The sequence below is a fragment of the Chiloscyllium punctatum genome, chromosome 20 (genome assembly GCF_047496795.1).
Source record: "Chiloscyllium punctatum isolate Juve2018m chromosome 20, sChiPun1.3, whole genome shotgun sequence".
NCBI lineage: Eukaryota > Metazoa > Chordata > Chondrichthyes > Orectolobiformes > Hemiscylliidae > Chiloscyllium > Chiloscyllium punctatum.
Window position 1 is genome coordinate 82741002 of NC_092758.1, and position 14259 is coordinate 82755260.

Consider the following 14259-nt stretch of genomic DNA (forward strand, 5'->3'; position numbering starts at 1 on the left):
CTCAATGTGGGGGAGTATCTCTGATTTCTCATCTTTATTGACAGTTTAAAGGGGTTATTAAAAGATTCAATATCTTTGATAGAATACATAGTATAAGTTTGATTTAACCATAAATTGAAACCTTGAGCTGATTAAAAATCTTAGAATAGGTTGAATGAATGAGTTTACTTCTGTATCAAATGTATATGAAAATGAACTTTCTTGGATTGTTAGACATTTGCTTTTTCAGTTCCGTATGACTCTTGATGTCGACCCATAGTGGATTATGGGTGTGTGGCTGTGGAGTTGCATGCGGCTATGAGGTCACATGAAGGGGCATGTGTGCATGAATATGCATGAAGGGACTTTCATGGGGGAGCTTGAGACAGGAACAAAGACAAGAAAGCCCAATGCCTTCTAAAACAAATGGGCCAGAGACACATAAAACTGAGGTGGGCCTTGTGAATAGCCCAGCAAGGCCCTCACTGTTCCATGACCACCTACAATCTGCATTTGGGATTGGTGAGCCCGGGTATATCCTGATGTCCATCTCACCAGAGCGATGATTGCGTCTAATGTGACCTTTTCAATGAAGGTGTGATCTTCAGTGTCCAAAAATGTGCTGACAGGTTCTCTGAATTGGCAGGAAAGTGCGGCCACATTCTATCTTCAAGATGACTCCAGCTAGTGAGGATTCATAAGAGATTCACCAGGATGTTGCTGGCTACAGAAGGTTTGAATTCAGCTGGAGAGCCTGGGACCTTTTTCACTGGAGTGTAGGAGGTTCAGAGGTGACCTTATAGAAGTTTACAAAATCATGAGGGGTATGCAGAGGAACCTTGAGTATCCAAGGGACATGGGCGGGGAATATTTCACTCGGTTAATTGAATTCCGGATAATTGAATGCCAGATAACGGAGTTTAGCCAAGCATTGGGACCTTGTGATCTTGCCAGATAATCCAATATTCGGATAATCGAATGCCAGATAATAGACGTGCCTTTGTAGATAGAGTCAATGGTAGTTGTCTTTTCCCTAGGATGGGGGATTTCAGGAGTAGGGGGCACATTTTACAGTGCAAGGAGAGAGATTTTAAAAAGACTTCAGGGCAAATTTCTAATGTGTGCGGAATGAAGTTTCTGAGGATGTAGTGGATGTGGGCATAGTTATAATATATTTAAAAGGCAAGTACGTGAATAGGAAAGGTTTGGAGGGATATTGGCCAAGCGCAGGCAGGTGGAACTAGTTTAATTTTGGATTATGTTCAGCATGGCCTTATTGGGCTGAAGGGTCTGTTTCCGTGCTGTATGACTCAATAGTTATAATACTATCTCTGAACCAAAACCAAGTATATGGAGTCAGGACTCCATGGGAAATTGAAAAGATGGCCTATTGCACATTGTGCAGAGAAGGAAGGGCAGGCAGAAAGGAACCCTTGTTGTAGTTAGGGACTTTTAAGCTCTTACTCTGAAATGCTCTGAATTCTGGGTAAATAATTATATTTATGGTTTTAGGTAAAAGTTTAAGTCTGTGTTACCTGATGCATGCATTCCCCCAACTTCATCCAAAATGGCTGACCTGCACTTAACAAAAATTGTCTGCCTCAAAATTGTACTTTTCTTTTCTCTAGGGTTTAACTCACGACCATCTCCAATGGATCATAACAAAATTGCTGCGAACAGTGAATCGGACGGTTATATACTTGGGAAAAGACCAAAGCCTGGTTGTAAGTAATTGATTGGAGGGAAGGACAGGAGAAATAAAATCTCTTCTGTGATCCCTGCTTAACTTGTGCAAATCCCGTTTGTGAACTCTGCTTGTGTCATATGTTTGAAGGGTTTCAGAATCGCCAGCTAAGCATGGGGTGTGTACTGTAGGTGGGACAGTGGCTCAGTAGTTATCGCTGCTGCCTCACAATGCCAGGGACCCAGATTTTACAGCAGCCTAGGGCAACTGCGTGGAGTTTGCACATTCTCTGTGTGGGTTTCTGCTGGGCACTCTGGTTTCCTCTCAAAAGTCCAAAATTGTGAAGGTTAGGTGGATTGGCCATGCTACATTGCTGAGAATGTGAAGGTGAGGTGGGGATAGTCATGGTTAAAAACCCCATGTGGGGATGGACGAGTTATGCTTTAGAGGGTGAGTGCAGATTTGATGGACTGAATGGCTTCTTTCTGCACTGTCGAGGTTCTATGATTCAAACTGCAAAGATACCTCCTTTTTCACTGTTCCTAGTGTGTAATAGCCCCAGGCATACGGGGAGTGTACATTTCTCACAGCTTGCTGCAGGCTATCCCCAGCAGTTGATAATGGAACTGCTCAAGTTCCATCATTGAAGTTAAAGAGCCATTTAACTGATTAGCCCGCAAGCATAGGTACAAAACGACACTCTGAGAATCTCCCTCGATACTTTTGGGTTCTAATCCTCTCCGGCTGGATAAAGTTAAAAATCACACAACACCAGGTTGTGGAACAACAGGTTTATTTGGAAGCACCTGATTTACAGAAACAAAGTATGGTCTGGGCTCACCCTCTCAACCTATCACCAAATAAACAAAATAGTAGCATTCCAGTTCCCGTTTCCATAGAAGCAGCAGGCATAAAAATATTCTTTCTTGTTTTCTCTCACGAAAGCCTTGCTCTGGAGGTGGGTGCTACATCTGCTCTGGTTTATCTGCTCCTGTTTCCTGGGACAGCTGGGAGTTTGTAAAATCAGAACAACGTTTCTCACAGCATGCATGGACTTTGACAGCACGAAGCAGGAACTTGCTGCTGGGCGATGGGTGACTCACCAGCATTTTAGCTTTCGTGTGCTGTATGTTTTCCTTTGGAGCCTTGGAGACAGCATTGCTACTTATATCTGTGTGTCTCCACACACAAGTGTGACCTAGGGGGATTGGTTGTAGCTTCTGGATTAGTGGTGCTGGAAGAGCACAGCAGTTCTGGCAGCATCTGAGGAGCAGGAAAATCGATGTTTCGGGCTAAAGCCCTTCATCAGGAATACAGGCAGAGAGCTCTCCACCCTTCAGACTCTCTGCCTGTATTCCTGATGAAGGGCTTTTGCCCAAAACGTCGATTTTCCTGCTCCTTGGATGCTGCCTGAACTGCTGTGCTCTTCCAGCACCACTCATCCAGAATCTGGTTTCCAGCATCTGCAGTCATTATTTTTACCTGATTGGTTGTAGCTCTCTGGGTCATATCTGGAGCATAGCTTTGATCTGGTCATTAAGATGGAGTTGTGTTTAGTGTTCTGCTCCTTTATGGCTCCTGGTGGCCTCCTGGGGACTCTACATCAACCTCAGGCTCAATCCATCTATACTCCAGCCTCAAGAGTTGAGGCTAGAGAATGGCCCTGCAGTCCCAAGGATGCTAAACATCGTAGACGCTGTAAATCTGAAATCAAAATAAAATGGAAGTTGCCACACATGCTCAGCTGGTTAGGCAGAGTCTGTGCAAAGAAGCAGAGCAAACATTTCCGGCCAGAGATGTTAATATAGCTGTCTTCGAGCTTGATGTATCTTGGTGTGACTAATTGGGGATGTCCCAGTATGTAGCAAAGTGGCTCAATGGTTAGCACTGCTACCTCACAGCGCCAGGGACATGGGTTTGATTCCAGCCTCGGGCGACTGCCTGTGCGGAGTTTGCACGTTCTCCCTGCGTCTGTGTCCGGGTTCCCTCTGGGTGCTCTGGTTTCCTCCCACAATCCAAAGATGTGCAGCTTAGGTGGATTAGTCATGGGAAATGCAGGGATGGTGTGGGTCTGGGTGGGATACTCTTCAGAGGGTTGTTGCTAACCTGAAAGGCCGAATGGTCTTTTTCAGCACTGTGATGATTCTGTGAAAAGCTCCAAAGTCTGTGTGATGCAGGCATTTAAATGGCGTTTGTTGTGGATATGGAATGCCCTGAAGAAGGGTTACACCTGAAACATTAACTTCTCCATTTCCTGATGCTGCCTGTCTTGCTGTGTTCTTCCAGCCTCCTGCCTGTCTACCTTGGATTCCAACATCTGCAGTTTTTTTTTTGTCTCTGATATGTAATATGTGGCGAAATGGACATAAAGTTTGGGAGATTGTGGAGCTGATAGAGGGTCTGTATCCGAGACAGAAATTGCTTCAACGCAGCTGACATTAGGCTGTAGTCTTTCTGTTAGGAGGAGAAAGTGAGGACTGCAGATGCTGGAGATCAGAGCTGAAAATGTGTTGCTGGAAAAGCGCAGCAGGTCAGGCAGCATCCAAGGAACAGGAGAATCGACGTTTCGGGCATAAGCCCTTCTTCAGGAATCTACAGTTTCCAAATCTCCCCTCCCCCCACCTCATCCCAGACCCAACTTTCTAACTTGGAACCACCCTTTTGATCTGTCCTCCTGTCCATCTTCCTTCCCATCTATTCACTCTACCCTCCCCTCAGACCTATCAACATCACCCCACAGCTGCAGCCACCTATTGCCTTTTCACATATATTCCACCCCAGCCCCTCATCCACCTCCCTATTTATCTCTCAGGTCTCTTCCAATATTCCTGAAGAAGGGCTTATGCCCGAAACGTCGATTCTCCTGTTCCTTGGATGCTGCCTGACCTGCTGCGCTTTTCCAGCAACACATTTTCAGCTATAGCCTTTGTGTTTGCTCAGAAGAGGAACTCTTGCTTTTTCTGGGCTGATTAAAACAAAAGGAAGAAATGTGATAATCTAACCTTTTTTTGTCATTGGCCAAATGGCCTTTAGCAGTCCTTTTAAGGACGGCTGGTTACCATGCTCAGTATGCTTGCTGCATCTGCCAAACGCACAATCTTACCCATTTATTCTTGAGTTTTATAACCTACAGGTTGAAGGATGCCTGATACCTCAGTCAGGTCACCTACGTTAGTATGATGCTGGGATGAGGTGGAGGGAGGGGCGATTTGGAAACTAGTGAAGTCGATGTTGATAATATGAGGTTGAGGGGTCCTGAGGTGAAAGATGAGGCATTCTTCTTACGGTTGGCACCTCATCTTCCACCTCAGAGCCCTACAACCACATGGCATCAACGTCGACTTCACTAGTTTCCAAATCTCCCCTCCCCCCACCTCATCCCAGACCCAACTTTCTAACTTGGAACCACCCTTTTGATCTGTCCTCCTGTCCATCTTCCTTCCCATCTATTCACTCTACCCTCCCCTCGGACCTATCAACATCACCCCGCAGCTGCAGCCACCTATTGCCTTTCCACATATATTCCACCCCAGCCCCACACCCACCTCCCTATTTATCTTTCAGGTCTCTTCCAATATTCCTGATGAAGGGCTTATGCCTGAAACATCGACTCTCCTGCTCCTCAGATGCTGCCTGACATGCTGTGCTTTTCCAGCACCACACTTTATCGACTCTGACTCTCCAGCACCTGCACTCCAATCTTCCTCCTACATTAGTATGATGTCTGGCACTGTCTGTGCCCATTAAGACAGATCCTGGCATGAGAAACAAAGGAATGGATTCTGATTTTACGCTGGAAAGGCAGGAAGCCATGAGTTAAATTTCTTTCCTGTTATTGCAGTCACCTTCTGTCATTGACAGTCAACTTGTTTTTTTAATTAGAATTAAGGTTCTGATTGTTCTGTGCCCATCTCATTGAGGTTTCTGCCAGGATTTGCAAATCCTTGTTGTTGACAGGCAGATGTACAGGAGATTTAAAAAATAATCACGTTTCTACAATGCTGCCTGGGATAGAGTGGCGTTGCATTGATAAACCAAAAATGCTCTGAAAAGCTGGACCAGTCTCTTCTTTCTTCTCTAATTGAACTGAAGCCATGTTAACAATTGACTAAAACACCACAGGATTAAGCTTCCCATCAGTGTGGTCCTTTGTTGAACCATAAGGATGGAAGTTGTTGAGACATATCAAAATTAATTGACTTTCTGAGGTTGGTGTTGAAGCCATGGTACTTGTGCAGGAGGGAGACTTGTATCTCTGCTGTATAAATATGCATCTAAATACCTTCAGCAAAAAGTATTGGTTTCCTCCTTCACAAACGTATGTACACAGCCTGCAGGAGTGTGAACTTGGATGTGTGAATAGATACAATAACGCTGATGCTATATGCATTATTCACATTGGAGGTTGTTGGGTCAAAATATAGATACTCTTGCCCTAACAGCGGCGTTGGAGTTCCTTGACTACGCGATACTGCAGAAGTTCAAGATTAAGGCATATTCTTACCTTCTCCAGGGCAAATATCAGCAACTCCCACCCATTAAGAATATATCCTACATATTGATGTAAGAGAACAACTTGATGGAAAATGATCTGCAAGTGTGCTTTATCCTCCATGTTTTTTCAATGCATGACACAGGATGTAATAAGTCATATTATTGGGTGTAAACCTCCTTTTAGTTTTACCAGCAGTGTTTTATGACAGACCTGTCTGTTGACTGGACTAATCTCTTCAGCCATCAACAAGATGAACAAAAAAGAGTCTCTGTCTGAAATGGACTTTTTGGAGAGTGTTCGTTTTCTTTCATAGAAGGAAGGGTGCCAATGACAATCATCTTCTCTTTCAAACAAGAAAAGAAAAGATTTCCAGTTTATTGATTCCTGATGATATTATCCCTTTACACTGCATACATAATGTACAACAGAATGAAAGGTACATATTTATTTTTAGAGGAGGAATATTTTTCACCTTCGCTTGTACTTCGATCTCGTAGCCTACTTGAATGAAACAAGCATCGGCATAATTTTATTTTCATAGTATTTTAGTGATATTAATTCCAAGCTCTCCTCAATTGACTTGGCCAAGAGTAGTCGAAAGGTCATTAACCTAAAACCGTTCTCATGAAAAGGCATCACCCTGGGATCTCACACTGTTTCTCTCTTCACCGATGCTGCCTGGATCTGCTGAGCATTGATATTTCTAATGTAGAATGTTATGGTGCAAAATGAGGCCATTCAGCCTGTCGACATTAGCTTGCTCATGCACATTATAACTAAGTGGAATTCTTCCACTTTTCCCCATAAAGCCTTGCACATTGTTTCTATTCGAATAATTATTCCTCTGGATGTCAATTGACTCTGACTTCAACAGACTCCCAGGCAGTAAATTCTGGAACTAAAGCACTCATTGTGTGGAAGAAAGGATTTTGCTCATGTTACATTTGCTGTATTTAACTCTGTGCCCATTCAATCTGTGCCCTTTTGTGAGCAGGAACAGTCTCCCCCTATCCACTCTGTCTACCCCCCCCCCCCCCTCCCCCAACCACCTCGTGATTTTGTAAACATCCCCTTGGCCTTCTATTTCCAACAAGAACAACTTTTCCAATCTCGCCTCAAATCTGGATACTGGGCTCTGAAAAGTGACTTCATCTCTCAGCCTTGTCCATTCTTATAAATTGCACTGAACCTTTGCAAGTGCATTCTCAATCTTCTAATTGTGTGATGTCCAGAGCCAAACACAATGCTTCAGCTGAGTGTCTTCAACAAGTTCAGCATCATCTCCTTGTTCTTGTATTCTATGTGTACATTTGTAACGTCCAAGATACTGTCTTATTGATCTATTCCACCTACAGTGATCAGTTGTACCCAGGTCGTCCTGCTCTTGCTCCCTATAAATATTGTACCCTGTATTATATATTGTTTGTCCATTTTCTTCCTGCCAAATGAATTCTCCTCACAATTTTCTGCACTGAACTTCATTTGCCATTTCTCTGCTGTTTCCATCTACTTGTCAATGTCCTTTTGGAGTAATACACAGACCTCAACAGACTAAACAACGGTCCAAGTTCCCACCCCTGGGGATCTCCACTGCAAACCTTAATCCAGTGGAAGAATGTGGTGCTGTATTGAATATGGCATGGAATTGAATATGGTACTATATAGAATATGGCACTGTTTTGAAAGTGGTGCTGCATTAAATATGGTGCTGAATTGAATATGACGCAGTATTGAATATGGCACTGTATTGAATATGGCGCTGTATTGAATATAGCACTGTATTGAATATGGCGCTGTATTGAATACAGCGCAGTATAGAATATGGCACTGTATTGAATATAGCACTGTATTGAATATGGCGCTGTATTGAATATGGCACTGTATTGAATATGGCACTGCATTGAATATGGCGCTGTATTGAATGTGTCGCTGTATTGCATATGGCGCTGTATTGAATGTGTCGCTGTATTGAATGTGTCGCTGTATTGAATGTGGCTCTATATTGAATATGGCTCTGTATTGAATGTGTCGCTGTATTGAATGTGGCGCTGTATTGAATGTGGCGCTGTATTGAATGTGGGTCTGTATTGAATATGGCACTGTATTGAATATGGCGCTGTATTGAATATAGCGCTGTATTGAATAGGGCACTGTATTGAATATGGCGCTGTATTGAATGTGGCACTGTATTGAATATGGCACTGTATTGAATATGGTGCTGTATTGAATGTGGCGCTGTATTGAATATGGCACTGTATTGAATCTGGCGCTGTATTGAATATGGCGCTGTATTGAATATGGCGCTGTATTGACTGAGGCACTCTATTGAATATGGCACTGTATTGAATATGGCGCTGTATTGAATGTGTCGCTGTATTGAATATGGCGCTGTATTGAATGAGGCACTGTATTGAATAGGGCACTAAATTGAATATGGCGCTGTATTGAATATGGCGCCGTATTGAATGTGGCACTGTATTGAATGTGGCTCTGTACTGAATATGGCGTCTTATTGAATGTGGCACTGTATTGAATCTGGCGCTGCATTGAATATGGCGCTGTATTGAATGTGGCACTGCATTAAATATGGCGCGGTATTGAATGTGGCACTGTATTGAATATGGCATGGTAATGAATGTGGCACTGTATTGAATATGGCGCTGTATTGAATATGGCTCTGTATTGAATATAGCGCTGTATTGAATAGGGCACTGTATTGAATATGGCGCTGTATTGAATGTGGCACTGTATTGAATATGGCGCCGTATTGAATGTGGCACTGTATTGAATGTGGCTCTGTACTGAATATGGCGTCTTATTGAATGTGGCACTGTATTGAATCTGGCGCTGCATTGAATATGGCGCTGTATTGAATGTGGCACTGTATTGAATATGGCACTGTATTGAATATGGTGCTGTATTGAATGTGGCGCTGTATTGAATATGGCACTGTATTGAATCTGGCGCTGTATTGAATATGGCGCTGTATTGAATATGGCGCTGTATTGACTGAGGCACTCTATTGAATATGGCACTGTATTGAATATGGCGCTGTATTGAATGTGGCACTGTATTGAATATGGCACTGTATTGAATATGGCGCCGTATTGAATGTGGCACTGTATTGAATGTGGCTCTGTACTGAATATGGTGTCTTATTGAATGTGGCACTGTATTGAATCTGGCGCTGCATTGAATATGGCGCTGTATTGAATGTGGCACTGCATTAAATATGGCGCGGTATTAAATGTGGCACTGTATTGAATATGGCATGGTAATGAATGTGGCACTGTATTGAATATGGCGCTGTATTGAATATGGCTCTGTATTGAATATAGCGCTGTATTGAATAGGGCACTGTATTGAATATGGCGCTGTATTGAATGTGGCACTGTATTGAATATGGCGCCGTATTGAATATGGCACTGTATTGAATGTGGCACTGTATTGAATATGGCGCTGTATTGAATGTGGCACTGTATTGAATATGGCGCTGTATTGAATGTGACACTGTATTGAATATGGCGCTGTATTGTATATGGCGCTGTATTGAATGTGGCACTGTCGTGAATATGGCACTGTATTGAACATGGCGCTGAATTGAATGTGGCACTGTATTGAATATGGCGCAGTATTGAATATGGCGCTGTATTGAATGTGGCACTGTCGTGAATATGGCGCTGTATTGAACATGGCGCTGAATTGAATGTGGCACTGTATTGAATGTGGCTCTGTATTGAATGTGGCACTGTGTTGTATGTGGCTCTGTATTGAATATGGCGCTGTATTAAATGTGGCTCTGTATTGAATGTGGCTCTGTATTGAATGTGGCTCTGTGTTGTATGTGGCTCTGTATTGAATATGGCGCTGTATTAAATGTGGCTCAGTATTGAATATGGCGCTGTATTGAATATGGCTCTGTGTTGAACGTGGTGCTGTATTGAATGTGGCTCTGTATTGAATATGGCACTGTATTGTATGTGGCTCTGTATTGAATATGGCTTTGTATTGAATATGGCGCTGTATTGAATGTGGCACTGTATTGAATATGGCTCTGTGTTGAATATGGTGCTGTATTGAATATGGTGCTGTATTGAATATGGCTCTGTATTAAATATGGCGCTGTATTGAATATGGCGCTGTATTGAATATGGCTCTGTATTGAATATGGCTCTGTGTTGAACGTGGTGCTGTATTGAATGTGGCTCTGTATTGAATGTGGCTCTGTATTGAATATGGCGCAGTATTGAATATGGCTCTGTGTTGAACGTGGTGCTGTATTGAATGTGGCTCTGTATTGAATATGGCACTGTATTGAATATGGCGCTGTATTGAATATGGCGTTGTATTGAAGGTGGCACTGTATTGTATGTGGCACTGTATTGAATATGGCTCTGTGTTGAATATGGTGCTGTATTGAATATGGTGCTGTATTGAATATGGCTCTGTATTAAATATGGCGCTGTATTGAATATGGCGCTGTATTGAATATGGCTCTGTATTGAATATGGCTCTGTATTAAATGTGGCGCTGTATTGAATGTGGCGCTGTATTGAATATGGCTCTGTATTGAATATGGCTCTGTATTAAATGTGGCGCTGTATTGAATGTGGCGCTGTATTGAACGTGGCTCTGTATTGAATCTGGCTCTGTATTGAATATGGCTCTGTGTTGAATATGGCGCTGTTTTGAATATGGCGCTGTATTGAATATGGCTCTGTATTGAATGTGGTGCTATATTGAATGTGGCGCTGTATTGAATGTGGCTCTGTATTGAATCTGGCTCTGTATTGAATGTGGCTCTGTATTGAATATGATGCTGTATTGAATATGGCGCTGTATTGAATATGGCGTTGTATTGAAGGTGGCACTGTATTGAATGTGGCTCTGTATTGAATGTGGCGCTGTCTTGAATATGGTGCTGTATTGAATGTGGCGCTGTATTGATGTGGCACTGTATTGAATATGGCTCTTTATTGAATATGGCGCTGTATTGAATAAGACGCTGTTTTGAATAGGGCACTGTATTGAATATGGCTCTGTATAAAATGTGGCACTGTAGTGATTGTGGTACTGTATTGAATGTGGCTCTGTATTGTATGTGGCGCTGAATTGAATATGGCACTGTATTGTATGTGGCGCTGTATTGTATGTGGTGCTGTATTGAATGTGGCTCCGTATTAATTGTGGTGCTGTATTGAATATGGCGCTGTATTAATTGTGGTGCTGTATTGAATATGGCGCTGTATTGTATGTGGCGCTGTATTGTATGTGGCGCTGTATTGAATGTGGTACTGTATTGTATGTGACACTGTAATGAATGTGGCTCTGTATTGAATATGGAGCTGTATTGAATATGACGCTGTATTGAATATGGCACTGGATTGAATGTGGCACTGGATTGAATATGGCGCAGTATTGAATATGGCTCTGTGTTGAATATGGCGCTGTTTTAAATATGGCGCTGTCTTGAATATGGCTCTGTATTGAATATGTCGCTGTATTGAATCTGGCACTGTATTGAATGTGGCACTGTATTGAATATGACACTGTATTGAATATGGCGCTGTATTGAATGTGGCTCTGTATTGAATATGGCACTGTATTGAATGTGGCGCCGTATTGTATATGAAGCTGTATTGAATGTGGCACTGTATTGAATGTGGGTCTGTATTGAATATGGCACTGTATTGAATGTGGCACCGTATTGAATATTGCGCTGTATTGAATGTGGCACTGTATTGAATATGGCACTGTATTGAATATGGCGCTGTATTGAATGTGGCGCCGTATTGAATGTGGCACTGTATTGAATGTGGCACCGTATTGAATATTGCGCTGCATTGAATGTGGCACTGTATTGAATATGGCTCTGTATTGAATATGGCACTGTATTGAATATGGCGCTGTATTGAATATGGCGTTGTATTGAAGGTGGCACTGTATTGTATGTGGCACTGTATTGAATATGGCAATATGTTGTATGTGGCTCTGTATTGAATATGTCTTTTTATTGAATATGGCGCTGTATTGAATGTGGCGCTGTATTGAATGTGGCTCTGTATTGAATGTGGCTCTGTATTGAATATGGCGCTGTATTGAATATGGCTCTGTATTGAAAATGGCGCTGTATTGAATGTGGCGCTGTATTGAATGTGGCGCTGTATTGAATCTGGCTCTGTATTGAATATGGCTATGTGTTGAATATGGCGCTGTATTGAATATGGTGCTGTATTGAATATGGCTCTGTATTAAATATGGCGCTGTATTGAATATGGCGCTGTATTGAATATGGCTCTGTATTGAATATGGCTCTGTATTAAATGTGGCGCTGTATTGAATGTGGCGCTGTATTGAACGTGGCTCTGTATTGAATCTGGCTCTGTATTGAATATGGCTCTGTGTTGAATATGGCGCGGTTTTGAATATGGCGCTGTATTGAATATGGCTCTGTATTGAATGTGGTGCTATATTGAATGTGGCGCTGTATTGAATGTGGCTCTGTATTGAATCTGGCTCTGTATTGAATGTGGCTCTGTATTGAATATGATGCTGTATTGAATATGGCGCTGTATTGAATATGGCGTTGTATTGAAGGTGGCACTGTATTGAATGTGGCTCTGTACTGAATGTGGCGCTGTCTTGAATATGGTGCTGTATTGAATGTGGCGCTGTATTGATGTGGCACTGTATTGAATATGGCTCTTTATTGAATATGGCGCTGTATTGAATAAGACGCTGTTTTGAATAGGGCACTGTATTGAATATGGCTCTGTATAAAATGTGGCACTGTAGTGATTGTGGTACTGTATTGAATGTGGCTCTGTATTGTATGTGGCGCTGTATTGAATATGGCACTGTATTGTATGTGGCGCTGTATTGTATGTGGTGCTGTATTGAATGTGGCTCTGTATTAATTGTGGTGCTGTATTGAATATGGCGCTGTATTGTACGTGGCGCTGTATTGTATGTGGCGCTGTATTGAATGTGGTACTGTATTGTATGTGACACTGTAATGAATGTGGCTCTGTATTGAATATGGAGCTGTATTGAATATGACGCTGTATTGAATATGGCACTGGATTGAATGTGGCACTGGATTGAATATGGCGCAGTATTGAATATGACTCTGTGTTGAATATGGCGCTGTTTTAAATATGGCGCTGTCTTGAATATGGCTCTGTATTGAATATGTCGCTGTATTGAATCTGGCACTGTATTGAATGTGGCACTGTATTGAATATGACACTGTATTGAATATGGCGCTGTATTGAATGTGGCTCTGTATTGAATATGGCACTGTATTGAATGTGGCGCCGTATTGTATATGAAGCTGTATTGAATGTGGCACTGTATTGAATGTGGGTCTGTATTGAATATGGCACTGTATTGAATGTGGCACCGTATTGAATATTGCGCTGTATTGAATGTGGCACTGTATTGAATATGGCACTGTATTGAATGTGGCACCGTATTGAATATTGCGCTGCATTGAATGTGGCACTGTATTGAATATGGCACTGTATTGAATATGGCGCTGTATTGAATGTGGCGCCGTATTGAATGTGGCACTGTATTGAATGTGGCGCCGTATTTATATGAAGCTGTATTGAATGTGGCACTGTATTGAATGTGGGTCTGTATTGAATATGGCACTGTATTGAATGTGGCACCGTATTGAATATTGCGCTGTATTGAATGTGGCGCCGTATTGAATATGGCGCTGTATTGAATGTGGCTCTTAATTGAATATGGCGCTGTATTGAATGTGGCGCTGTATTGAATGTGGGTCTGTATTGAATATGGCGCTGTATTGAATGTGGCGCTGTATTGAATATGGGACTGTATTGAATATGGCACTGTATTGAATGTGGCTCTGTATTGAATATGGCTCTGTATTGAATCTGGCGCTGTATTGAATATGGCGCCGTATTGAATGTGGCGTTGTATTGAATGTGCCACTATTTTGAATATGGCTCTGTATTGAATGTGGGTCTGTATTGAATCTGGCGCTGTATTGAATATGGCACTGTATTGAATGTGGCACTATATTGAATCTGGCGCTGTATTGAATCTGGCGCTGTATTGAATAAGGCGCCGT

The 14259-nt window shown here is 42.3% G+C and overlaps 1 protein-coding gene across 1 annotated transcript in view; it reads left to right on the plus strand.

Moving 5' to 3' along the window:
- LOC140492226 (dedicator of cytokinesis protein 2-like) overlaps positions 1-14259 on the plus strand; it is a 731998-nt gene that overhangs the window by 323205 nt on the left and 394534 nt on the right. The window contains exon 27 of the mRNA XM_072591134.1: positions 1608-1703. Within this exon, the coding sequence (XP_072447235.1) occupies positions 1608-1703 (96 nt within the window). The remainder of the gene's footprint in view (positions 1-1607; positions 1704-14259) is intronic.